Consider the following 27,635-nt stretch of genomic DNA (forward strand, 5'->3'; position numbering starts at 1 on the left):
TTCCGATGTAGCCCACAAGATGGCAGAACCTACTATGCACAAGAAAACACGACGTGTAAATGTGCCTGTTTATGGTTCCGATACAGACCACAAGATGGCAGACCCTCCAACGCGCACGGTCCCTATATCGTCCTTGGTATTACTCATAGATATAATAATACTAAAGATGGAGTCTAAGCCAGCTGTCACCGTAGCCTCACACACTATGTACGATTAACGATGAGTAACCAAATCAAAGAACCAAATGCTGTGGGCCATATCGATAATCTATCGGCATTTTAACAATTTTATTTTTACTTGAAAGGATTTAAACTACTTAAAATTGACCTAAAATGAACAGATAACCGTTAATAACACAACTTTATATATGCTTATCAACCAGTATGAGTTTGCGAGTTTGATATAGGGACCGTGCGCGTTGGAGGGTCTGCCATCTTGTGGCCTGAATCGGAACCAAAAACATGTACATTTACACGTCAAGTGTTTTCCTGTGCATAGTAGGTTCTGCCATCTTGTGGGCTACATCGGAACAATAAACATATTCAATGATGATTTTCATATTCTGAATTCGTAACGCTGTCAGAATCATTCCAGTATTTCCAGTATGAATGTGTGTGTGTTGATCGTAATGAATAATTAGTATACATTTCCGTCCTTTCGGAATAAACTAAAGATTCCGCTGCGAATTCAGACTGTGTAAGGCCATTCTAAGGTAATCAATAGAAAATACTAGTAATCTGATAAAATAATTTTAATTATTGAATCGTTTGCAACAACACTTGCGAGTCTTCGTCTTTCAACTGGTAGGGGTCGTCTTCACGTACTCCTTGGCGGAACCACTGATTGCACCTAGCGCTGTGAAAGAAAAAAAAAACGATTAATTTTAATGGCAGGTCTTAATTAAAAGTATTTATTACTTTTTATTAGATTAGGCCTTAGGGAAACAAGAGGGTATTAGCACGTGTTTCTTTACTAAATGGGGAGCATAAGAAAAGGTAAATCGAAAAAGGTGGGCTTCATTCTTTGGAAGATCAGAATTCAAATATCAAATATTTATTCAGCAAATAGGCTGCAACTAAAATATAATAATAAAAAAAGGGTCTCCAAGACTTATATAAATAATTAAAATCTAAATTAAATCAGTCAAGAACCGAATGAAGTGTCTCACGTTAATGCCACTCAAAAGTAAAGTTACGAGTACATACTTAAAATATGTAGCCCGTGTAAGCTTAAACAGACAGGTCTCCACAAACAGCACCCGGCAGCAATTCCCAGGTTAACCCTTTGAACGCCAGACGGCGAATAGCCGTGCCTCGATCGCGATTATTTAAGCGAAATTAAACTTTATGGAGTCCCGAGTAAGTCCCTATTCCATTGGCGAAGCTGACGACTGCAGCGTTGGCGACCTTGGCAAGACTTTCCAATGGCGATGGCGGTCAAAGGGTTGAGGTCGCTGAAATATTAATGAGGCGTTCATCGATTTCATTACTAACCTTGAATTTGTATTTGTTCTGCCTTTTCTGTTCCGATTCTGACTTTTCTTTCTCGCCCTGGAAGCCTTCTTTGTTTTCTCTCGCCATGCCCTTCAATTTTGTTTTTTTTTTAGTTATTTGTTATTCACGAACTGGTGAGCCTTGGCCGAGCCACTGCGCTGCACATAGCGCTGTGAAAGAGAAAAAAAAAACAATTTTGATGAAAGGTCCTAAAATTAAATACATTTTCATTCGATTAGGCCTGACGGAAACGGATAAGCGGTATTCTTCCAGATAATCTCTTCTTGACATTTTAAAGAGCTTAGGAAATCGTAGATCGAAAAAGGTGGGTTTCATTCTTTGGAAGTTCAGAATTCTCAGGTTAACCCTTTGAACGCCAGACGGCGAAGGAATATATCCCGTGCCCCGGACGCCAGGCGATCGCGATTATTTAAGCGAAATTGAACTTTATACGGAGTTCCGCGTAAGTCCCTATTCCATTGGCGAAGCTGACTTTCCGATGACGTCCACAGCCGTCTATGGCGGTGAAAGGTTTAAGATTACTGAAATATCAATGAAGCGTCTTCAAAGTAAAAATATAACAACTATTTCATTACTAACCTTGACTTCGTCAACTTTTCTTTCTCGTCCTGGAAGCCTTCTTTGTTTTCTCTCGGCATCCCCTTCAATTTTGTTATTTGTTATTCACGAACTAGTAGAAGTAGTTTTCTCGTACTCCTTGGTGGAGCCACTGCTTACACGTAGCGCTGTAAAAAATAACACGATTAGTTTTAATAACTTGTCCTAATTACTTTTTGATTAGATTAGGCCTTTAGGGAAACAGATGAGCGGTATTCTAACTAAAAATCTCTGGATAAATATAAAAAAATTAAATTAAAAGCTCGAGTTTACAATATGGGGAGCATAAGAAAAGGTAAATCGAATAAGGTGAGATATTTCTTTCAAAAATTCGAATTCCGAAATGGCTGAAAGACTAAATTCAATTCTGATATTATTCATGGTTTTTGGTCTCTAAAGGGGACAGTTCCTAACAACTGACAGGCCGATACCGTCCGGCGGACTGTTAATCAGTGGGCCCTTTAAGTGTCACCACCCTTTCGATAAAAAATATATCAAAAATTTCTAACGACAATTGTATTACTAACCTTCAGTCTCAAATTTTCTTTCTTTCTCGTCCTAAAAGCTTTCCTTGTATTCTTCCGACATCCTCTTCAATTGTGTTTCGGTACTTGGTCTCTTTCGATATGACTGTTTGCTTGCCCTTTTCCTCTGCGTATTAGTTATGTTAATTTCTTTCTTTATACTCTGGATGTTATTATCTTGTACCCAATAGTAATCCTTCTATCTTCACTTAGTTTCTTTCTTGTCTACTTTCTTTTTCTTTCGTCCCTCGAGTTCTTTCTTGCTTGTGATTTTTCTTTCTTCGAGTTGTCGTTATTTTCTATACTCGTTCAGCATATTCAAAATTTTTGTAGTCTCCTGTTTCATGTTGTTTAGAGTTTGTTTTTCGTGACCTCTTGATTCTTCGTTCTGGCAGTCTCGACTCTTCGTTTCACATACCCTCTTGAATGTGCCTCCGTGTCGTTGTACTTCTTGCGTCTTCTTCTTTATGGTCTTTCGAGTATTCTTTCTTCAGTCTTCCCTCTTGTTGCCCTCTTTGTTATTGTAATCTCTAGTGTTTGTCGTCGTTCTTGCAGTCTTAATTTTTTATTCTTCCAGTCTAGTCTTCATTCTTCCAGTCTCGAGTCTTCGTTCTTCCAGTCTCGACCCTTCGTTCTTCCAGTCTCGAGCCTTCGTTCTTCCAGTCTCGAGCCTTCGTTCTTCCAGTCTCGAGCCTTCGTTCTTCCAGTCTCGAGCCTTCGTTCTTCCAGTCTCGAGTCTTCGTTCTTCCAGTCTTCGAACGAAGAGTTCCGTTTTTTCAGTCTTGAGTTCTAGATCTTTTGTATCTTCTTTCTGCCCTCTAGAGTCTTCTATCTTGCCCATTAGTCTTCTTTCTTGCCCTCTTGAGTCTTCCTTCTTCATGCCCTCGAGTCTTCTTCCTTGCCCTCTCGAGTCTTCTTTCTTCATGCCCTCTCGAGTCTTCTTTCTTCATGCCCTCCTGGGTCTTCGTTCTTCATGCCCTCCGAGCCTTCGTTCTTCATGCCCTCCTGAGTCTTCGTTCTTCATGCCCTCCTGGGTCTTCGTTTTTCATGCCCTCCTGAGTCTTCGTTCTTCATGCCCTCCTGAGTCTTCGTTCTTCATGCCCTCCTGAGTCTTCGTTCTTCATGCCCTCCTGAGTCTTCGTTCTTCATGCCCTCCTGAGTCTTCGTTCTTCATGCCCTCCGAGCCTTCGTTCTTCATGCCCTCCTGAGTCTTCGTTCTTCATGCCCTCCTGAGTCTTCGTTCTTCATGACCTCCTGAGTCTTCTTTCTTCATGCCCTCTTGAGTCTTCTTTCTTCATGCCCTCTTGAGTCTTCTTTCTTCATGCCCTCTTGAGTCTTCTTCTTCATGCCCTCTTGAGTCTTCTTTCTTCATGCCTTCTTGAGTCTTCTTTGTTCATGCCATCTTGAGTCTTCTTTGTTCATGCCCTCTTGAGTCTTCTTTGTTCATGCCCTCTTGAGTCTTCTTTGTTCATGCCTCTTGATTCTTCCTTCTTCATGCTCGCTCGAGTCTTCTTTCTTCATGCCCTCTTGAGTCTTCTTTCTTCATGCTCTCTTGAATCTTCTTTCTTCATGCCTTCTTGAGACTTCTGTCTTCATGCCCTCTTGAGACTTCTGTCTTCATGCCCTCTTGAGTCTTCTTTCTTCATGCCCCACTTAAGTCTTCTTTCTTCTTGAACTCTTGAGTCTTCTTTCTTTATGCCCCCTTGAGTCTTCTTTCTTCATGACCTCATGCGACTTCCTTCTTCATGCCCTCGAGTCTTCTTCCTTGCCCTCTTGAGTCTTCTTTCTTCATGCCCTCTTGAGTCTTCTTTCTTCATGCCCTCTTGAGTCTTCTTTCTTCATGCCCTCTTGAGTCTTCTTTCTTCATGCCCTCTTGAGTCTTCTTTCTTCATGCCCTTTTGAGCCTTCTTCATGTCCTCTTGAGTCTTCTTGCCATCTTGCATCTTCTTTCTTGCCGTCTTGAGTCTACTTTCTTTTTTCCCTTTCGAGTCTTCTTTCCCTCTTTCTCTTTCTTGCAGTCTCGAGTCTTCGTTCTTGCCCTCTTTAAACTGAATCTTCTTCCTTCATACCCCCTTGCTTCATCTTCTTCTCATAAGCTTTTTCCTATCATCTGGCTCTCACCCTCTTTTGCTTCATGGTATCATAAAGTTCTTCCCGTCATCTCGTCTTTCTTTTATTGAGTATAGGCAGGCGTTTGACCACGATCACACCTGATGGTAAGTGATTCGTGCGTCTTTGGGTCTGGGTTCTTCTCAAATCATCGTTCTTCACATCCTCTTCAGTTTTCTTTCTTCATGCCCACTTCAGTCTTCTTTCTTCGTGTCCTCTTCAATATTCTTTTCTCGTGTCCTCTTCAATATTCTTTTCTCGTGTCCTCTTCAATATTCTTTTCTCGTGTCCTCTTCAATATTCTTTTCTCGTGTCCTCTTCAATATTCTCAATATTCTTTTCTGGTGTCCTCTTCAATATTCTTTTCTCGTGTCCTCTTCAATATTCTTTTCTCGTGCCCTCTTCAGTCTTCTTTCTTCGTGTCCCCTTCAATCTTCTTTCTTCGTGTCCCCTTCAATCTTCTTTCTTCCTGTCCTCTTCAATCTTCTTTCCTCGTGCCCTTTTCAATCTTCTTTTTTCACCCACTCCCCACGCCCTCTTCTTGTTTTTTTTATACCACGACGGTGGCAAACAAGCATACGGCCCGCCTGATGGTAAGCAGTCACCGCAGCCTATGGACGCCTGCAACTCCAGAGGTGTTACATGCGCGTTGCCGACCCTAAAACGACTCTTCAGTCTTATTTCTTTACGATGTCCATGCTATTTTTAGTATAGAGTTGCTTAAGTTGTAAAACCTTATTTCACATCTTTTCTGGTCTTCCTTCTTCATACATTGTCTTCTACCTCCATGATGAAGTTTTTTTTCTTTTCGTTATTTTCATACTTCGCTAATTATTCCTTGACGGTTTTTTTACGTTTACGTTTTATTAGTATGTCTTTTATTTTCCTTGCTTTTACGGGACCTTTCAGCATTTGTAGATAATTGTATGGGAAACCTCTTTCTTTTCGTGTCAAACATTCATGTCAATGTATTTTAATTTGTTACGAACCATACAAATTTGTTGCTAAAAGTTTGATTTATTTTATTCTTATTTATCTAATTTCAATGTTTAATCTTGCTTATGTTGATAACCTTGAGATCTGAAACAAGCTTTATTAAGGAACTTACCCATGCCTTCGCGAGTCCGAATTTTGCCAATAACATGTTCATTTCAGCGATTTGTAGAGTCGATAGACGACGTAACGTATGTTATTTATACCAATAGATGTTTATATCCCTTTATCGATTTATAGTTTAGTAAGTAGACTAGAAATTCATTATCTGTTAGAACTATGTCATTCTTAACTTCATCTTCATGTCTGTTAATAGAGTCTGTAAAAAATAACATTCATTCGTACTTACTTACACTTCGTGTGGACATATTTCTTCTTTAATTTTTGTCTTACGCACCTTGAAACTATATTGTGTAACTTAAATTGATCTGTCGGTCTGCTTCTTAAAAAATTGCGCACCTTTTTAGCATAGCATTTTGTCTAAAATGACCCGTGCGCGATCTCGTGCTCCATATAAAATCTTGAATTAGTATACGCATACGATACGTACCCTATGTGTCATAGTACAATATTATTTCGTAGACTAACTCGAAACCTCGGTTCAGGTTTCTAAGACTTAGTTCCATGAAAATTTCATACCTTGAGCCATTTGATATTGTAGTCTCGAGAATGTAATAGGGGTTCCTTTTAAAAATCTTGAATTGGATCACGGTCCAGTGGGCTAGTTTGACGTTCGAACGTTGTATTATTTACTTTAGTGATCAGTTTCTTTAAAATTGCATACCTTTGGCATTCCATGGTAGTCTGAAATCATTGAGTAAGGCGAACCGGTGTTTTATCTAAAAATCATGAATTTTACATACCTAATCCCGTTTATAAGAACGGACCTCGCATCTTCCATTTACTTCGCTAGGGACTTGGAGACTCCTAATTTTTATGGTGTCATTTAATTCAGTACCTTGATTATTTCAGAGTCCATTTCCCAATGGTCTGGTAGTTTGAAGTAGTCTCTAGAGCCTAGAAGAATCGTTGTTCGACTTATCTTTATTAGCTTACATACCACACGTGTTGATGCTGACAATCTTTCGTGTTTTTCTAAGTTACAAATTTCCACCCGTTATTTGTGCCATGTACCTAACTTTTTTATGCTTGTTCCACGCCTGGACCACGTCGTTCTAGTGGTATTACGGTTCAACATTTATTTTTTTATTTCATACCTTCAGAGTGTTGAATTTAAAATATCCAATATTGCACTATAAGTCAATCTGAAATTAAGACTATTCCGAATGTCACCTGAAAAAAAAAAAATTAACGTACGTACCCTATGTGTGTGTGTAATTAATTGTCTTTATTGGCCACGTTCAAAGTTCAAACATCGTATTTTGATTGTCTTGCCTCAATCAATAGTATATAAATAAAACCTTTAGCGCTGTCTTCAGGTGTAGAGATAGGTGTTGGAAATCGATGTTTCATCTAGCCTCGAGTCATGTTAAATACCAAGTGTAACTGGTTGATATTATGTATTTGAGAAGTAATTTAAATTTCTCATCTTCAAATTCAAATTGCGTCAGATTCTTCAGGCATTCCTTAAGAGATATCTTTTGTTATGTATTCCAGTCCAGATTCCAAGTTCCATTTTAGTTCCATTTAAAAAAAATTGAATTTCTTTACCCCGTGTTTGTTGCATCTATCTTTCTGTTATGGCTAAGTGCACTATTAAAGTTATCGTCGAAGGTAGTTTCATTCCATGCCGTTAATACTTAGCAATTTAATGTAAGTGTGTATGTAGGTCCTCTCGTCTTCCTGTCACTCTAAAATGGTTGTATTAGCGTACGTACCATCTTCCTAGTTTGTCTTCTCTGTATTTTTATATTTTAGTATATCAAGCAGACAATTCCAGCTTTGATCGTAGTTTACGAGTTTCGTGTTACATATCTACTTTATGGTTGTGCACTCCGTTAATCACCAAAGTCAACACAACCGAAACGATGTACAGATACACTTAAATACACGATCAAAGAAAAAGCAATGCACAAAGAGCACATTCACAAAAGATTTCTCGGCTGCAGTAAACAATAATTTTCGCCCATATGTTAGTTTTGCACGCATTCCAGGTTACGCTCTGTACAATTTATAGCTAAAACATCTTCAGGATTCCAGGTTTCGCCTATAGGTACTTGCAAGCTGTTGCTACGCTTGTTTTCCACAACCATGCCGTGCCAAGCAGCCGTTAGTCTATGTTGCGCTATCTAAATCTAAAAAAACAGACACATATCGAACAAAGAGTGGAAGCAGATAAAAATATATTGGATCAAGCATTGAACAACACCTTAAAACTAAGTAGACGATTACATGGCACGTATCAATAACTGGATTAGGAGTAAAAATAATAAGTACCAATACCTATTATGCACATTTCACCTGCGAACATACAATAGTTTTTCCACACGTCTACTCGTCTAATAAAGATCAAAATACAGGTTACTACATTAACATTTGTTATAAGTAATACAATTTGCTATACCTTCTAAATAGGCACTTGCAACATGAAGGTGCAACTTCATGCCGATAATAAGAGTTGTAGTAAATTTCTAGGTTTAGGTGAAGAATCAAAAAAGTTTCGTAATAAGCATCCCATGCGATGATATTCCAGTCTTTGCTCGTGTAAGCTTCTTACGTTAGTAGGTAATCCAATATCTAAAAGAAACTAACAATTACAGACAACTAGTCCAAAAAAAGCAAGACTTTCGCTCTTGATTACTCAATCTGTGCAATTCATTAGATTTGTGGATTCAGTGCTATTGAGATGGCCCGGCTAAAACAGATTTAAACACATTTCGAACATGTAAGTAAATGCATAAAAAGGTAAACCAATAACCAATATCAAAATAACATTACTATATTAGTGACACACCAATAACAATATTCTTTACGTAAACTATGGAAAAAACATAATAAGGCATAACCAATCCAGATAAAGCGTTAAAAAGTGATGTAAAAAATGCTCACGTGATATTATTGTCCGCAACAAAATCATTAGACACACCGTTTCTTGTGCATAGGTATATTTTGGACATTTAGATCTATTATAATTAATAAATATAAGTGTTGCCTGGATGGGTTGTTGGATATAGGAGATATGCCGTCCAGTCATGAATTTCTGGTTGTTGTTTCTTTTGTTAAATACAATAGTATATTCAGTTACTCAGTTCATACAATTCTGATCTGCAGTAACCGTAGACACCATCTGCGGAGCAAAACAGGCTTACGCTTTGACGCTCTTGCGGTAACTGAAGCAAGTGTTCTCTTTCTTTCTTCTCAAAGGTTCGTTGCGTTCTTGTACCTATGGGCTTCTATGGGTTCCAAGTTCCAGTGTCAGCAATTTTTTTTTGGTCCTTGTTGAATATTGCTTAATCTGTGAAAAAAGGAGGGCTTACGTATGGGCGCTGTGTGTCGATTGAAGAACAATTAAAAGCACAGAGGTACAATAGGCTTGTAGGGCGGGTAGTCAGTAGCCAGTATCGTGGTGAATGAAACATGAAGTGATTGCGAAGCACGAAGAATGGCGACCGCAAGGTGCGACGTCTGAAGTGCAGGACACGAAGAGGGAGGCGCGGACGATTAAGTATCTAAAATGTGAGCTACATATTTCTCGAAAGACGAACTGCTAGACCACGTAGCCGAGGAGGTGCTTGAGATCGACGGTAGCTAAATGTGACATTATCTATGAAAAGGGACCTTATTGCCGGTGGCGCTTACGCCATTATCAACGATGCTCCCATATTACATACATAAACAACGCCGCGCTACGCAGTGCGGCGTAAGCGCCATCGACAATAAGGTCCCTTTTCATAGATAATGTCACAAATGATGAAAGTTATAAAAAGGTATACACTCACAAGTGCTTGTAGGTTGTCGAATTCGCATTTCGAAGAACGTCGAACCCGAAGTTAAGAAGACCGACGAATAGTGTACCAGCAGACCAACATACATGCAGTTCGAAAACAGATGAACCCGCAGTACGAAGACCGACGAACAGTCTAAAACACGTTGAACTCGTAGACCGAGGAACACGCAGACAAAAACACGTTGACCTCGCACTTTGCAACACTACGAACTTACTGTTCGAAGACCGATGACAACGTGACGAACTTGCTGTTCAGAGACAGACTAACACGCAGACAAAAACACGTTGAACGCGCAGTTTGTAACTTGACGAACTTGCTCTTCAGAGACGGACGAACACGTTGACAAAAACACGTTGAACTTGCAGTTAGCAAATTTACGAACTTGCTGTTCGGAGACCGACGAACACGCAGAATAAAACACGTTGAAACTCGTAGTTTGCAGGTTTTGCAACCCGACGAACTTACTGTTCAGAGACCGACGAACACGCTGTTCGAAGACCGACGAACACGCTGTTCGAAGACCGACGAACACGCATTTCGAAGACCGACGAACACGCATTTCGAAGACCGACGAACACGCATTTCGAAGACCGACGAACACGCATTTCGAAGACCGACGAACACGCATTTCGAAGACCGACGAACACGCAGTTCGAAGACCGACGAACACGCAGTTCGAAGACCGACGAACACGCAGTTCGAAGACCGACGAACACGCAGTTCGAAGACCGACGAACACGCAGTTCGAAGACCGACGAACACGCAGTTCGCAGACCGACGAACACGCAGTTCGAAGACCGACGAACACGCAGTTCGAAGACCGACGAACACGCAGTTCGAAGACCGACGAACACGCAGTTCGCAGACCGACGAACACGCAGTTCGCAGACCGACCAACACGCAGTTCGAAGACCGACGAACACGCAGTTCGAAGACCGACGAACACGCAGTTCGCAGAACACGCAGTTCGAAGACTGACACGCAGTTCGCAGACCGAAGAACACGCAGTACGAAGACCGACGAACACGCAGTTCGAAAACCGACGAACACGAAGATCTAAGAAACGACAAACCCGAAGACCTAATTTGAAGAGTGATGACTCCGCAACACGCAGATCGATGAACTTATACTTAGACAAAATTGACAGGAAGAAACTCACAAAAGATAACAGGAAACTGTCAAATATGGGCGCCGAATTTGGAGGAGGCTTGGCGTGAAAATGGAAATCGAAGAAAATTATGATCGTAAATGAATAATATATCGAACCTTTGGATGATGAAGCAGGAGAGCACCACTCTGGCAGGCAGCGCCGACGGGCTTTGGTGGCGACGACCGAGCGGTTGGCACTAATATTGGGCTTTTTTGCTCACGACGCTATGGAGGGCACGGGTGCTTTCGATAATGATGGGCAAAACATGCAACTTCATCGCGAACTGGATTTTCTAAAATGCGCGTTCCAAACACCGCACAGGCTCTGTTAACAATAGCTGAATTAGGCACGCACCGCCGCTCCAGCGTGTAGATATGGCAGTTTTAATACAGATGGCATAAGTCGGGGAGTATCCGTTACGGTGAGCAGTTCTTTATAGAGTGATCATGGCAAAAACAGGTTTATACCTCTTTTATGTATTTCTCATCGTTATTGGCTAACGTTGACTCTGACCAGGCTGGCGGGCTCTTGTCTCGTTTAGATGACTACGAACAATGATAATTGTTGACGCACCCGTTCTCGCGTAGAGACTATGCTGGCTCGACAAAGTTGACTTCTTTTTGGTGTATTCATGTTGGCTCGTTTCCGTGGCAAGCAGAATCAGCAGACCTGGTCAACTTTTTAGGCACCTATCCAAGACTGGTGTTAGCAGCACGCCCGAAGTCAGGTTCAGGTTAAAGGTGGTAGGATCCAAGCTCAGATACGTGTGGCCACTATAAACTATAGCTTAATTATGATTAGCACCCACCATTCCTATGGGTTCTGGACGGGGACGGGCAGGATATCTGAAGAATGTCGGTGTCTGGTTCTATCTATGATGACCGGTTTCACGCAGCGCGGAGATGCGAAGATACATATCCGATTCTGCTAACAATCGCTGCATTATAATTGCACGCATGCTTACGTCTGGTTCACAATAACGATGACTGGGCCCCTTCCTCGCGCGCTGACTTTTGTTGGATTTGGTTAGGCAGACACACAGAGCACTTGCATATAAGTTTGGTTCTGTGAACAATTTGGATTATGGATACCGCTTCTTACTCAATGACTAGAAAAGCCTCCGCAACTGAAGAGATGCTCACTTCTGAGCGACGAGTTTTATCCAAGTTTGCATCTTTTTGGCGGAATGTCAGGTGTAGTTGACAATGTGGCTGGATTCATTCACTGCGCAGCCTTTTTCATCCTGTTAACAATAAGTGGATTACGGATTCACGAACCGCATTAGCGGGCGGACTAGTCAAGTTCTGTAATCAAGGTGGCTTGGGGACAAAGTCATGCTTACTTCTGTTAGGTGAAGGCGGATGTTCAGACTGACATGCGGTGGCTGGATTCAAGCTCAATCGCGGAACACGCCTGGTTCTGTTGACAATAGTGAGATTATGGTGGTCATACCTAGCCTCGACGAGCCTAATGCTGAAACTGTTTATATTTTTCTCCGATGTCTACGACTGGACTTTCCTCCTGGTGGCCAACAGCTTGCACTTCTTGGTTGGCTATGTCAGACACTGTTGACAAATAGTGGATTACAGATGAACAGGAGGGGAGACTCGTCAAGTTCCGCGGCCCATGAAGGCGTGACATTTGCGGTTTCTGATTGGTACACGTCTTTCTTCGATAACAAACGGAACCCCCAGCCGTGGATTCTTGCCTAGCGCTGCCTGGCTCTGTTGACAAGTTCAATAAGACATAAACCGCTATGGCGGTAGACATTATGCTTTATCGAAGAGGGCAAAATCAGACACGCACCCCTAGGCTGGTTTAACTCTGAACTGGTCTCACTGGCTGTAGTAGCTGTCTACATGGTGGGTGGACTGGACCGGGGTGGCACCTCTAGCGCGTGGGTGGACTGGACTACGGGCACAGATCCGGGTAGCACCGCGCAGGCGGGCAGACTGGACCGGGCTACTCCGCGCAAGCGGGGGTAGACTGGACCGGGGTGGCACCTCTGGAGCGTGGGTGGACCGGACTATGAGCACAGGTCCGGGCAGCACCACGCAGGCGGGCAGACTGGACCGGGGTTGCACCTCTGGAGCGTGGGTGGACTGGACGACCATGGGCACAGGTCCGGGCAGCACCGCGCAGGCGGGCAGACTGGACCGAGCTACTCCGCGCAGGCGGGGGCTGACTGGTTGCGCAGACTGGACGGGGGTGGCACCTCTGGAGCGCAGACTGGCCGTGGCTGGCACCACTGGCACGCACACTGGAACAGGCTGGCCCCACTGGACGTTGCTCGTTCATCTTAGACTCGTGTCTTCCGCTAATTCAGGCTGAAACCTCATCCGTAGTTGCGCGGGCTGGACTGGTCTCGTATCACTTCAGAAGGGAAGACAGGATCGTGTTCGCTCCGTTGCAGCAAGCACTTCACGCCGTTCTTGTAAGCTGAGAATTTATAAACATGCAAATGTCATAATAATTTACCCGCGCGTTGAGATCTGCTCAGATAGTTTCAGCGCAGTGTTCTATAGACACTTAGTAAAAGTCGAACCAATACAAAAGTCATCCGTACCTATTTACGATTGAGGATGACAAACTCCGTAGTCGGCAAGATGAGCTGCGCGCAGACTGGACCGGACTGTCGCCACTGCCGCCCAGACTGGACCGGGTTCGCACCACGTTGACGGGCAGACCGGAACAGGCTGGTATCTTCGGCTGATTTAGACTCGAACCCCTTCGGCGGGCAGACTTCACAACGTTGGTGTAGACTGCAAAGTTATTATTTTTTTTTGGCTTATTTCACAATGTTTAGCACTACCCGTACCCCGTACTTTGATGCATGCTCGGTCAGCGGGTCTCTGTAGGCACTCATATCACTGACAAATAAAGATAAATGTAAGGTTGTTCGTACCGCTTAAGCTTGGTCGATCTGCTGTCGGCTGGATGAGCTGGCCACGCAGACTGGACCAAGCTGTCACCCTGGAGCGCAGATTGGACCGAAGTGAACTCCTGGAGCGCAGAATGGACCGGGCTGGCACCACGGCACGCAGACTGGTCCGGGCTGGCACCAATGGCGCGCAGACTGGACCGGGCTGGCACCATTGGAGCAGATTGGATCGCGCTGGCAACATTGTTGCGCAGACTGGTCCAGGCTGGCACCACTGGAGCAGACTGGACTGCGCTGGCACCATTGTCGCGCAGACTGGACCGGGCTGGCACCACTGGCGCGCAGACTGGACCGAGCTAGCACCACTGGCGCTCAGATTGGACCGAGCAGGCATCACTGGTGCGCAGACAGGACCGGGCTGGCGTCACTGGCGCGCAGACAGGACCAGGCTGGCGTCACTGGCGCGCAGACAGGACCGGGCTGGCACCAATGGCGCACAGTCTGGACCGGGCTGGCACCACTGGAGCAGACTGGACTGCGCTGGCACCATTGTCGCGCAGACTGGACCGGGCTGGCACCACTGGCGCAGACTGGACCGCGCTAGCACCACTGGCGCGCAGACTGGACCGAGCTAGCACCACTGGCGCTCAGATTGGACCGGGCAGGCATCACTGGTGCGCAGACAGGACAGGGCTGGCGTCACTGGCGCGCAGACAGGACCGGGCTGGCGTCACTGGCGCGCAGTCTGGACCGGGCTGGCGTCACTGGCGCGTAGTCTGGACCGGGCTGGCGTCACTGGCGCGCAGTCTGGACCGGGCTGGCGTCACTGGCGCGCAGTCTGGACCGGGCTGGCGTCACTGGCGCGCAGTCTGGACCGAGCTGGCACCACTGGCGCGCAAACTGGCCCGGGCTGGCGCCACTGGCGCGCAGACTGGACCGGGCTGGAGCCACTAGCGCGCAGACTGGACCGGGCTGGCACCACTGGCGAGCAGACTGGATCGAGCTAGCACCAATGGCGAGCAGACGGGACCAGGTGGGCACCACTGGCGCGCAGACTCATTCGGGCTGGCGCCACTGGCGCGCAGTCTGGACCGGGCTGGCGCCACTGGCGCGAAGACAGGACCGGGCTGGCGTCACTGGCGCGCAAACCGAACCGGGCTGGACCCCTGGCGAGCAGACTGGACCGGGCTGGCGTCACTGGCGCGCAGTCTGGACCGGGCTGGCAGCAATGGCGCGCAGACTGGAACGGGCTGGAGCCACTGGCGCGCAGACTGGACCGGGCTGGCACCACTGGCGCGCAGACTCATTCGGGCTGGCGCCACTGGCGCGCAGACTGGACCGGGCTGGCGCCACTGGCGCGCAGACTGGACCGGGCTGGCGCCTCTGGCGCGAAGACAGGACCGGGCTGGCCCCACTGGCGCTCAGACAGGACCGGGCTGGCGCCACTGGCGCGAAGACTGGCCCGGGCTGGCGCCACTGGCGCGAAGACAGGAACGGGCTGGCGCCACTGGCGCGCAGACTGGACCGGGCTGGCGTCACTGGCGCGCAGTCTGGACCGGGCTGGCACCACTGGCGCGCAGACTCATTCGGGCTGGAGCCACTGGCGCGCAGTCTGGACCGGGCTGGCGCCACTGGCGCGCAGACAGGACCGGGCTGGCGCCACTGGCGCGAAGACAGGACCGGGCTGGCGCCACTGGCGCGAAGACAGGACCGGGCTGGCGTCACTGGCGCGCAAACCGAACCGGGCTGGCACCACTGGCGAGCAGACTGGACCGGGTTGGCGCCACTGGCACGCAGTCTGGACCAGGTGGGCACCACTGGCGCGCAGTCTGGACCAGGCTGGCGCCACTGGCGCGCAGGTTGGACCCCTGGAGCAGAGACTGGACCGGGATGGACCCCTGGAGCGCAGACTGAACCAGGTCGGCGCCACTGGCGTGTAGATTGGACCGGGCTGGCACCCCCGACGCGAAGACAGGACCGGGCTGGCGTTACTGGCGCGCAAACTGGACCACACTGGCACCACTGGCGCGCAAATGGACCGGCAGGCGCCACTGACGCGCAACTGGACCGGGATGGACCCAAGAGCGCAGATTGGACCGGGTAGGACCCCTGGAGCAGAGACTGGTCCACTGGCGCGCAGACTGAACCGGGCTGGCGCCACTGGCGCGCAGTCTGAACAGGGCTGGCGCCACTGGCGCGCAGTCTGAACAGGGCTGGCGCCACTGGCGCGCAGTCTGGACAGGGCTGGCGCCACTGGCACGCAGACTGAACTGGGCTGGCGCCACTGGCGCGCAGTCTGGACAGGGCTGGCGCCACTGGCGCACAGTCTGCACCGGGCTGGTGCCCTTGGCGCGCAGTCTGGACCCCTGGAGCAGACTGGACCGGGCTGGCACCAATGGCGAGCAGACTGGACTGGGTAGGACCACTGAAGCGCAAATTGGACCGGGTTGGCACCATTGGCGCGCAGACTGATCCGGGCTGGCACCACTGGCGCGCAGACTGATCCGGGCTGGCACCACTGGCGCGCAGTCTGGACCGGGCTGGCGCCCCTGGCGCGCAGTCTGGACCGTGCTGGCGCCACTGGCGCGCAGGATGGACCCCTGGAGCAGAGACTGGACCGGGATGGACCCCTAGAGCGCAGACTGAACCAGGTCGAGACAGGACCGGCTGGCGCCACTGGCGCGCAGTCTGAACCGAGCTGGCGCTCCTGGCGCGCAGGTTGGACCTCTGGAGCAGAGACTGGACCGGGATGGCCCCCTGGAGCGCAGACTGAACCAGGTCGGCAGCACTAGCGCATAGACTGGACCGGGCTGGCACCACTGGCGCGCTGGACCGAGCTTGCACCACTGACGCGTTGACTGGTCCGGGCTGGTACCACTGGCGCGCAGACTGGACCGAGCTGGCGCCACTGGCGCGCAGGTCGGCCCCTGGAGCACAAACTCGACCGGAATGGACCCATGGAGCGCAGACTGGACCCTCCAAGCGCAGATTGGACCGGCCTGCAACGATGGCGCGCAGACTGGACCGGGGTGGACCCCAAGGGCGCAGACTGGACCGGGCTGGCACCATTAGCGTCACTGGACCACTGGACCTTACTCGTACAACTTTGACTGGTACCTTCGCCTAATTCAGGCTCGAACCTCTGAACCAACGCTCAGTATCAGCACGGCACGACTGGTCTTGTACCACTTCAGAAGGGAAGACAGGATCGTGTTTGCTCCGTTGCAGAAAGCTTCACGTCGTTCTTGCTGGCTGCAAAGATTGATGAAAATATCAAAATAATTCACCCGTGTGGTCTGTGCTGTGATAGTCTCATCTCAGTGTTCCATTTGATGTCGAAGCAATAAAAACTTATAATATTTGTACCTATTAAGCTTGAGGTCATGACACTGTTGATGGCTAGATGAGCTGGCGCGCAGATTGGCCCAGGCTGGCACGCTGGAACGGGCTGGCACAGCTGACGCGCAGACTGGACCGGATTGGCAACACGCTGACGGGGAGACCGGAACAGACTGATATTTTTGCCCGATTCAGGCTCGAACCTCTTCGGCAGGCAGACTTCACAATGATGTTGTGGACTGCAAAGGTATTAAAAACCATTGGCTAATTTCAAAATGTTTACCCTTTTCTTTGATGCATGCTCTCAGTGGATCTCCGTAGACATTTATGTCACTAACAAATAAAAATAAATTAAGATTATTCGTACCAATTAGGCTTGATATCGTGTCATTCCGCTGTCAAGTGGGTGAGCTGGCGCGCAGACTGGACCGGACTGGCATCACTGGAGCGCAGACTGGACCGGACTGGCATCACTGGAGCGCAGTTTGGACCGGCCTGGCACCACTGGCGCGCAGACTGGACCGGGCTGGTATCACTGGCGCGCAGACTAGATCGAGCTTGCACCACTGGCGCGCAGATGGGACCGGGGTGGTACCGCGGCGCGCAGATGGGACCGGGCTGACACCACTGGCGCGCAGATGGGACCAGCTGACACCACTGGCCCGCAGATGGGACCAGGCTGACACCACTGGCCCGCAGATGGGACCGGGCTGGCACCACTGGTGCTCAAACCGGGCTGGCACTACTGGCGCACACACGGGACCGGGCTGGCACCACAGACGCGCAGATTGGACCGGATTGGCAACACACTGACGGGGACACCGGAGCAGACTGATTATTATTATTATTTAGTTTTAGACAGGCAGCTGATGCTGGTACGTCTAAATCAGAGTTCACTTAGCACGATTTCACTGCTTAGATTGTCTGTCAAGATTGTTTTTTTGTCTGATTCAGGCTCGAACGTCTTCGGCAGGCAGACTTCACAACGATTTTGTGGACTGCAAAGTTATTAAAAACAATTGGCTAATTTCAAAATGTTTAACCTTTCTTTGCTGCATGCTCTCAGTGTGGGTGTCCATAGACATTTATATCACTAACAAATACAAATAAATGTAAGATTATTCATACCAATTAGGGTTGATATCGTGTTATTCCGCTGTCAAGTGGATGAGCTGGCACGCAGACTGGACCGCGCTGACACTACTGGCGCGCAGTTTGAACCGGCCTGGCACCAGTGGCGCGCAGACTGGACCAGGCTGGTATCACTGGCGCGCAGATGGGACCGGGCTGGCACCGCTGGCGCGCAGACTGGACCTGGCTGGCACCACTGGCTCCCAGACTAGACTGGGTTTGCACCGCTGGCGCGCAGATGGGACCGAGCTGGCACCACTGGCGCTCAGACTGAACCGGGCTGGCACCACTGGCGCGCAGTCGGGACCGTGCTGGCACCACTGGCGCGCAGACTGGACCGTGCTGGCACCACTAGCGCGCAGACTGGACCGAGCTGGCACCGCTAGCGCGCAGACTGGACCGAGCTGGCACCGCTAGCGCGCAGACCGAAGCGGGCTGGCACCACTGGCGCGCAGACTGGACCGGGCTGGCACCACTGGCGCGCAGACATGACCGAGCTGGCACCGCTAGCGCGCAGACTGAAACGGGCTGGCACCACTGGCGCGCAGACTGGACCGGGCTGGCACCACTAGCGCGCAAACTGGACCGGGCTGGCACCGCTAGCGCGCAGACTAGACCGGGCTGGCACCACTGGCGCGCAGACTGGACCTGGGCTGGGATCACTGGAGGCATACTGGGCCGGGCAGCACCACGCAGACTGGACCGGGCAGCACTGGCAGACAGATGGGATTGGACTGGCACGTCTGCACAGGAGCAGGTGGACTTGCGCCCAAGAAGTCAAGATCTTGCCTCGAATTTGGCTGGGAAAATACAATAACTTTGCGCCTGTGTGCTTTCAAAACGAGAGCCCTACCGTGATTGATCGTTCGCTATGAGTAGGCAGCCAAATATTTCCATTTCTTTCTTGACATTCGACTTGCATAGTTAATACTTTAACCAAAAACTGTAGGTTGTTTTTACCTTTCGCAAAGCTTTTTCCGTTTCGGATGTTTTACTTATTCAGTGTATTTCTTATATTTCACTGTATCTGGATTCTTACCATAATTGTAATATGGGAGGGTGTAGCCCGATGCACGGTTGCTGGCCAGATGACGAAGTGTTGTCCATTGAGTTTCATTTCATTGTAGAGGAAAATTTTCACAGGTGGCGCGAGGATTCGACCAGGCTTCCAGGTTAGTTGGTGACAAGAGGAACAGTATCTATGGACAATGCTGCACGTAGCAGCGTTAACACCTATACGTGCTGTGGTTTATCCGCTGCATTCAAATGTAATTTGAACTTTATTGTCGTTATCATAATAAACTCTGGCAAGGTACTAGTTTTCCACTAAATAATTATAACACAGGTTATATGTCTCACCGGGACATGGTAACAGCGGTCACGGCAGTGGACGGTGCACATTCAGCTGTCCATATACACACGTAGTATAGTACACGTAGACAAAGCAGCGAGTTCTGTGACAAAACAGCAAGTAAAAAACAAACCGGCTGTGCTGTGGCAGCAGCGGTAAAAGGCTATGGTGGTAGACAGCAGTAGTCAAACGCTGTGCAAGGCAGCAGCGGTCTTGAAAGGTGACTTTGTGACAAGGCAGCAGTAGTCTTATCAGACACAGTGCAGGGCAGCAGCGGTCTTGAGTGACGACTCTGTGACAAGGCAGCAGTAGTCTTTTTTTAGACCCTGTGCAGGGCAGCAGGGGTCTTGAGGGGCGACTCTGTGACAAGGCAGCAGTAGTCTTTTTTTAGACCCTGTGCAGGGCAGCAGCGGTCTTGAGGGGCGACTCTGTGACAAGGCAGCAGTAGTCTTTTAGACCCTGTGCAGGGCAGCAGCGGTCTTGAAAGGACTGTGGCAAGGCAGCAGATTTGGCAAGAATAGTAAATTAAAGACGCTGTGCGGGGCAGCAGCGATCTTAATAGGCGACTCTGTGACAAGGCAGCAGTAGTCTTTTGAACCCTGTGCAAGGCAGCAGCGGTTTTGAAAGGCGACTCTGTGGCAAGGCAGCAGCAGTCAAAGGCGCTGTGCGGGGCAGCAGCGGTAGTAGTAGTCAAACGCGACGCTGTGCAAGGCAGCAGTCGTCTCGATGAGCGAGGAGACTGACAAGGCAGCAATAGTCTGAACCTGTGCAGGGCAGCAGTGGTCTCTGTGACAAGACAGCCAGTCTTTAGATGCCGTGTCCGGCAGCGGCAATCTTGATGGTGGACTCTGTGACATGGCAGCAGTAGTCAAATGTAGAAACTGGCAGCGGCAGTAATTTTAGACATTCTGTGACAAGGCAGTGGTTAAAAATAAAAAGCTGTCGCATGACAGCAGCACTAATGTTTATCATAGGGTTACAGGGAAAAGGAACCAGGATAGACTACTCTAGTGAACTACTTCAATATACTTAGATTTAGGACAGCGCCACGTATAGAGCAGCATGGTTCGAAGCCAGTAGCCAGGAATGGGATCGTCGAAGATTTAGCAGCAGTCAGCAGCGGAGCATCATTTGCAGCACTCGTACCCGCAGCGAAGTCTCATTGCAGCAATCTCTCGTACAAGCAGCGGATAATTGCAGTAGTAGCTAGTAGCTAGGCATACCCGTTGAGCTTTAAAAAGTAAATTCCTAACGGCCTAGCCACTCGCCAGGATTACATTCCTACCTACTTTATCGCAATACATATCGTATTTTGTTTTTGAGGTTTTATAACATGACTTTAAAGTTCTATAGCTACTGTTACTGCAAGCTTAAGACCCTTTATCAGAAAGAAATGTTCTATTTTAGATAAAATTAACTACAACTACAACAAAGCTAGTTGATGCTAGTTTTATTTGTAACTGTCAATAAAAATATTTTACCTGAATGGCTTAGTACAGGCTGACGACCACCCGTAGTTCGAAAGTGTGTCGTGCAGTAAAAATATTTGTAGCAGTCATTCATTCATACAGTCCGCATTTTTGCAGTGGTGCGAGTGATAGGTGAACATAGTGAACAGGGGGATGAGTGAAGAAAACCGCTAGTCAAGACCATTTTCTCCGGCATGGAATGAGGAATAGTATTCATAATCTTCTGTGTGAATATCCTGCCACGGGCGCATCTAAGCTAAACAAATTCGGGGAAAGAACATAGCAAAATATTATCTTACACATACATACTATTGCAGATTGCAGCCCTCACGTGCTCGAATTATTAGCGTTACAATAATAAATAGGTATAGTAAAATAGAGGTCATACCGTTCGTCCATGCAATTTTTTCCGGCACATTCAGAGATGGGGCGATACCTCAACTTACATTCATATTCTTTAGACATTCCTCAGTCTACTTTCCAGTTGAATACTAAATCATAATTATGGCTGGATATAATTGAATCCATTAACACTTGCTCCTCCAAAATTATTCATTGCGAAGTCGAACAGCCTCAGCGAAAACATGTCTAATGAGAATTGGGACATGACCCTTATTTTGCAAATTTCATAAAATGCATTATCTCATATCGACCTCGTGCTGGCAAATTGAAAGGTGTTTTGGCCCTGGCTTATTCATTCAATATACAGGAAGGCTCAACAGTAGTCAGTTTACTAAGTGGGCGTTGGATCTCATCCATTACGTAGCTGCCATTACCTTTCAACAGAATAAAAACAAAACAGGGATTCAATTCCACGACTATTTCACCGCCATTGAAAACTAACGAAACTATTTCAAATACAATTAGCTTGCAAGATTTGTCTGCTTTGGTAGTTTCCTCTTAGCATTGGTTTCAAGTGTAATTTTGTCACGTACTTGTTGTCAGTGGGTGGGTAAATTAGTGGCCTGCCTAAAACAAAACAAGACATCGAAACACAAAAAATTAGGGTGTCGCCAAGAGCACTAGCATGTTACCACTTTTCAGGTCATAGTAATCCCATAAGGATATAGGTAGAGGTAAAAAAGTATTTCATATTTTTATTTCCACGGTTCCTCCAGATATCCCGATTCTCCAACATACAGTAGTTTCATTTGCATCCTCAGTTTAGAGCAGTTATTTGATAAGATCCCTATTACCTGGTCGGACTCATACCTGCGGATGTAAAAAAACACAATGGTAAAGGGATTACTGGTTCAATGCCCAGTTCCCAAGTCTCGATTCATATTTCGCTGCCGTATTTTTTTTATTTTATTATATATGGTCACAAGACATTTCTTATATACCTATTTTTTTTTTTCAACATCAAATACGTTTCAATACACTCTTTTTCATAGCTACATTAATTAAATCGGCACTAAGTTATTACTTTCCATTATTATAATGTGTATATGATAAAACTGTAGTGCATTTTATAGGTCCTCAAATTGAGATATAATATAATATATAGCATAGTTTGTAACTACACAGGATCTGAAAAAATGAAAATTTTGGTTAAGTGACCTACCTACTAACGTCCATTATTTATCATTTTGTATACTTAGGCAGAGGTACCCTCATCTTATTGTGAATGTTTTGATCAAGTGGGTTATCTTATTTCTGTTATAGTGCTAGAGGTACGCCAAAAAACGCTGCAAATCGTTTTAAAAGCATGAAAATAGGTACGATTGATCTTTAGTCCATTTGAATCAATTTGACCCGTAGCACCAAAAAATGGGGAAGAGTTATGACGTCATCTGTTTTTGTATGGAAAAAAAAATGGTCAGACTATCGTGTGATCTTGTAATAATGTAAAATATTATTTTTATTCTAATTTTTAGTGATTGAAATACAAATTTTTAGAATTGGCTTCAAAAGCTTTCATTTGATACCACAGACGTGCCACACGAAATAATTTTTTTTCGTAAAAAAATATGACGTCATAACTCCTCTTTTTTTTGTTCTACGGGTCAAATTGATTCAAATTGCTTAAGATCAATCGTACCGATTATCATACTTCTAACACGCTAGGACTATTAAATAAGAGAATGTCATTAGATAAAACTGATTATTGTATAGTAAAAAAAGAACTCTTGCCTAAACTCACCTTAGAGTAGTTTGCGTCAAGTAGTCATATCAATTTTAGAATAATACCGAAGCTTATCCGGTCTTACTTGTTGACGCACTTCAGCCTTTGATAGGTTTATTATCTAACAGTGATTTGGGATAGAGAGATTAGGACCGGCATTGACTTATCTGTGGAAGTCGACGGTCCACTTGTTATAGGGGCTGGGTTAGCCTTCGCGGAGAAGGGCTTCACCTCGCTTTGTTTAAGTTTGGTTGGTCGACTCGGTCACGCACAACCTTGACCACCAGCCACGATTCCCGGTGTATAGCTGTGAAGTAGGTACGGAAATCAGTTCATGCATTCATATTCTTACGTGACAAAATGTTTGGAAATCAGAAAAGTAGGAGCAAAGATACATTGACTAAGATGTGTAAAGACAATTTCGTGCTTCGAATTTGACAGGTAAATGAGATGGCGCTGTTGTACAGCTCCATACATTTTGCGGTAACCGATTGGATAAAGTCAATCCAGTGACCGCAAAACATGGCGCAGTACAGCGCCATCTGTCTTGGATGTCAAACTAAGGGGAACGTTTTTTCATAGACTTTACTTCTCTATTACAATCAATTCTCTTTGGTAGGGTTGTATTTTCAAAGCTTCTGTGCCAGCCTATATTCGTCTCAGTGAACAAGCTTATCTGATTTCTGATTCCGTTGATACGGATAGAGACGTCACACTTATACTGGTTAGCCCGAGGCGAATACTCGCATGCGCTAAATAAGCAATGAACATTACTGGGCCAGGTCTAGAAAATAAGCGTTTATTAGCGGCATACGCAAACCAGAACTTAATACAGGGTTTGTAAACTAAATGGTTTGTGTCGCTCAATAAACGCTGCAAAATATTTAACAAAAAAAAGGCTAAAAGCGCAGATAAGGTATCATACAAATTTATTTAGTCTGCTGTTAAATTTCTAACTATAGGTTAAACTTCAAAACTCAAATGAATTTGTATGAAACGACTGCAACGATTAACCTAGAAAAAGTTCAGAGATTTCATAGTAACTTACCGCATTCTAACTAAGTCGTTGCTTCATATTCCTATTTTTAATTTGTATGCAATCGTTTTATCAGTGTGTAGAGCCTATGTCGCGCATTATGGTTCAGAATGGTCCCGGAAATGATCAGCCCACGCCACGTTTCCTCAATTTATATTTCCAGCTTGCAGAGTGCGGGAGAAATTTTCATGTACTAAATTGGAGACTGCTCACTCGAAGTGTAGATATAGCTGCAGTTAAGATGTTTATGCATGCATCCACACAAATATCGTGACCTCTGATTACCTAATATAGAAAGCGCCGCGAAGATTTGCGAGGTCACGGTTAGGTACTTCATGTTCGCGGCAGTCTCCGAAACCTTCCTCATGTCACCTCGAGAAGGCCTCCCGATCGTTCTAGCATGTTCCTAAATATGTTATTCCCTGTTTGGAGAAAAGTTATTTCATAGACATGACCTAAGTGAGATGACTCACTCATTCAATATTTAGGTAATAATTTCTTAGCAAGACTTGTCCAAATCGTTACTTTATTTTTAGTTGTTTAAGAGAAATGTCACTCTCACGCTAAATGTTCATTATTACGATCATCAATAAAATACCAAAATGTCTGTTTTTATATTTCAACATTAGACCATTCTCAGTAACAAGTGACTCACCGTCATTGTCAACATAAGTACTTCCTTACGGGAAGATAATTCTACTGTTCAGTGTTCCGGGTAGTGCCATCACGTGACCGTGACGCGTAGAGGCCGTGCGCACGATGAACAATGCGATTGCGCCAACCCGCCACGTCTGGGTCTGCAGCTGCACGGTAACCGCAACGCTCTGGGGTCTAAACACAACGTTACACGCAGGGGGCCCGCATGCGGGCACGGGCAGACATTGTTATGGAATACAAGATATTGCACCAGTCGTATGAGGAATTCGGAGGCCTAACGTTTACCTAGTGGGCTGATAACCGGGACGTATTTGACCGCGCGCCGTTTGGCACAGTGGAGCGGTGGTAGGCTGAACGCAGGGAACCTTACGCCGCGGCGGCGACGGCTCGGCGGCAGACCGCAGGCTGCTCGGCCGAGTTGGAGAGCTCGATCTCGTTCGCACTCGCCACTTTCTCCACGAAGCGAAGTGACGATGATGACTCATGGAATAACACATTTCGGGTGAAATCACAGTAACAAAATAGGAGAAATACAACTTTCCATTGAAAATAATCTTTTTATTTTTCATACTTAAACATATGTTACAATTTATCTTATTCAATATGAATAATAACCAAATTCCAATTTTACTATCGAGAAATAGTTTGAAATTGAAATATTTAAGTAAGTATTTACATTTGGATCACAAAATTAACTGAACTAAAATAAATGCACGATACCGTTACAAACCCATTGTTGTGTAAGCAGCGACCGCGCCCCAGCGACGGCCAAGATGGCGGCCATCGGATGGATGCAGACCCACGCGAAACGCAATGGGACTGTAATTTAAAAAACATCCTACTTATATCACAGATTCAAAGACAATTTACATTACCTAGTAATTAGAAATGTCCTAGTGTACTCTTGGTATAGGTTTTACACTGTCTAATTCTTTGAAAAAACTATCTAGTCCGCTGAGATCATTCTTCCATAAGTTATCGATTTTTTCTCGTTGTTCTCTGGCGTCATCTTCTTCTTTATTGCACAAGCCCAGATCAGCTTGCATCTGGGCCCAGCGTCTGGCACGTTCTCGTTGTTTCGTAACCAACTCGCTTTCGGCACGAGTTAGGGAGTTGCTCAAAATGGCGATTATTCTTAGGTCACGCTTTCTCTTTGTCTTGGCATTAAGAGATTTACTTTTAACTTGACGGACCCAGTTAGAAAGGGATTCTGCTTTACTTTCACAAAAATCAACGACAGATTTTTCGTTTGATTTGTAGCCCATGATGAAAAAATTAGGCAGAAAATATGGCGGCGGGACAAGTACACACCTGAATCCAACCCAGGCAAATTCACTTGAAGATTGTCACAACACTTTCACGTCCACTGCGCACCACGATGAAATTTTAAATGTCGGGCGCTTACGTCACCGCAGCCTTTTATAGGCGATGCCGATGTGGCCCCGCTGCGCACAAAATGGCGTCGCTTCAAGCACGGAATCACGCGAAGTCGACCGAGTAAATACGATCAATACTTATCATGTTCGGATACATGTATCAAGATTTTTGCCTCAATGGACGAAATTACAAATTGAATTGATTAGTACCTTGTGTATTAAGGGTGGAAAACAAGAATTTACGAACAAGTGTTAATTTTAAGCCCGAAACCGAAAGGGAGGCCTTAATTAACACGAGTTCGTAATTCTTATACCGCCCGTCGCCCGAGGCACACAATGTTTTTCATCACACTTGTGAGGAAAAACCTAATTTTAAGCGAAATAATCCTTAAATACGATGGCATTTCAAACATTCGTCCACCTTATTGTCATTTTTGAGTTTTTTGAGAGTTTAGGCATCGAAGGCACAGACCTATTCGGCATTCAGCCACAATTTAAAATTGTGTAAACATATTTTAAGCGGCTATTAAGAGAAAAGAGGACAGCCGATTCTCCATACAAACGTAGTCCCCACTTTCCTCTCTGGATATTGACAATTTGGAAAATATTTTTAACATAATTTGATGTATTTTAACGATAGTTATCCCCTATTTTTAACTTTTTTCGATTCTTGTATTATTATAAAAATTTGGAGCGAAAAACAGATTACATACAAAATTTGAAATGCTTCTAACTTTTATAATAATTAAAAATTCGAAAAAAATCAAACGTAGGGGCATAGCTGTTGTTTAAATACATCAAATTGTGTCTAAATGTAAATATATCAAATATCTTCAATATTCAATAATGTTAATATCCAGAGAGGAAAATGAGGATTACGTTTGTATGAAAAGGTGATTTCGCGCGGGTCCTTCACTTTCATCTTAAAGTAATCAAATGTAATATTTATAAACATACACAAATAAAATAATTTTAAAACAGTATTTAGAAAAAAACATCATCCCCAATATGCCCATGGACGTAATGAATAGCTCATTCCATCTCAGTATGCTGGTATAAAATAACACCGTTTACGAGTAAGTCCGATGAAAATTAAATGAAAATTTTGAACCATAAATAATTTAGTGAGCTGTAAACCTCTCAAAAAAGGGCTTGTAGAGTTAGAAGCTTGGTTCATCATCATCATCAGTGAGTGAGTGAGTCAGAGACGAAATCGGGGTTTTTTAGATATGAATAAAATCTTAAGTATGAGAGCTATGCAATTGAAATTGTTTATGCTCAATAAGTCCACTATTGACATTATATCCTGAGAATTTTGTTTATCTGGTATAATCCAAACATAAGTTATGACCGTTCGAAAAAACAACGAAGCATTTCGAGAAAAGGTAGGTAGTGCCCTTGCGCTTCACTTTGCTCGTCTTGGAGGGGGCACTGCCGTGCCTCCAGATAGATATTTATCAATCCTGCTCACAAAA

General features: G+C 45.8%; 1 protein-coding gene across 22 annotated transcripts; it reads right to left on the reverse strand.

Moving 5' to 3' along the window:
• Positions 1-736: 736 nt before the first annotated feature.
• LOC133528551 (uncharacterized) lies at positions 737-26,222 on the reverse strand. Of its 22 annotated transcripts, none has more exons than XR_009801014.1 (13): positions 26,096-26,222; positions 24,413-25,603; positions 23,110-23,398; positions 19,186-22,496; positions 18,144-18,946; positions 17,383-18,013; positions 17,043-17,254; positions 16,794-16,928; positions 13,362-13,557; positions 2,639-13,234; positions 2,094-2,239; positions 1,494-1,663; positions 737-855 (listed from the first exon to the last, which is right to left on the reverse strand). XR_009801014.1 is itself a non-coding variant. In XM_061865972.1 (7 exons), the coding sequence occupies exon 1, from the start codon at positions 16,743-16,745 to the stop codon at positions 14,871-14,873; it is 1,875 nt and encodes a 624-aa protein (XP_061721956.1). In that variant the 5' UTR covers positions 16,746-16,787; the 3' UTR covers positions 737-855; positions 1,494-1,663; positions 2,094-2,239; positions 2,639-7,992; positions 8,067-8,158; positions 8,262-13,234; positions 13,362-14,870. The 22 variants fall into 22 exon arrangements, 13 of the variants coding, with proteins under 13 accessions (XP_061721956.1, XP_061721946.1, XP_061721957.1 ...); XR_009801012.1 differs by having other exon boundaries at positions 24,140-25,603; XR_009801016.1 differs by having other exon boundaries at positions 19,186-21,935; positions 22,179-22,496; positions 23,110-25,603.
• Positions 26,223-27,635: the final 1,413 nt, after the last annotated feature.

Source organism: Cydia pomonella, chromosome 19, assembly GCF_033807575.1.
Source record: "Cydia pomonella isolate Wapato2018A chromosome 19, ilCydPomo1, whole genome shotgun sequence".
NCBI lineage: Eukaryota > Metazoa > Arthropoda > Insecta > Lepidoptera > Tortricidae > Cydia > Cydia pomonella.

Excerpts from the sequence above, each read along its gene's own strand:
- LOC133528551 (XM_061865962.1), bottom strand. The coding sequence starts at position 16,745 with ATGGTGCCAGCCCGGTCCAGTCTGCGCCCTTGGGGTCCACCCCGGTCC.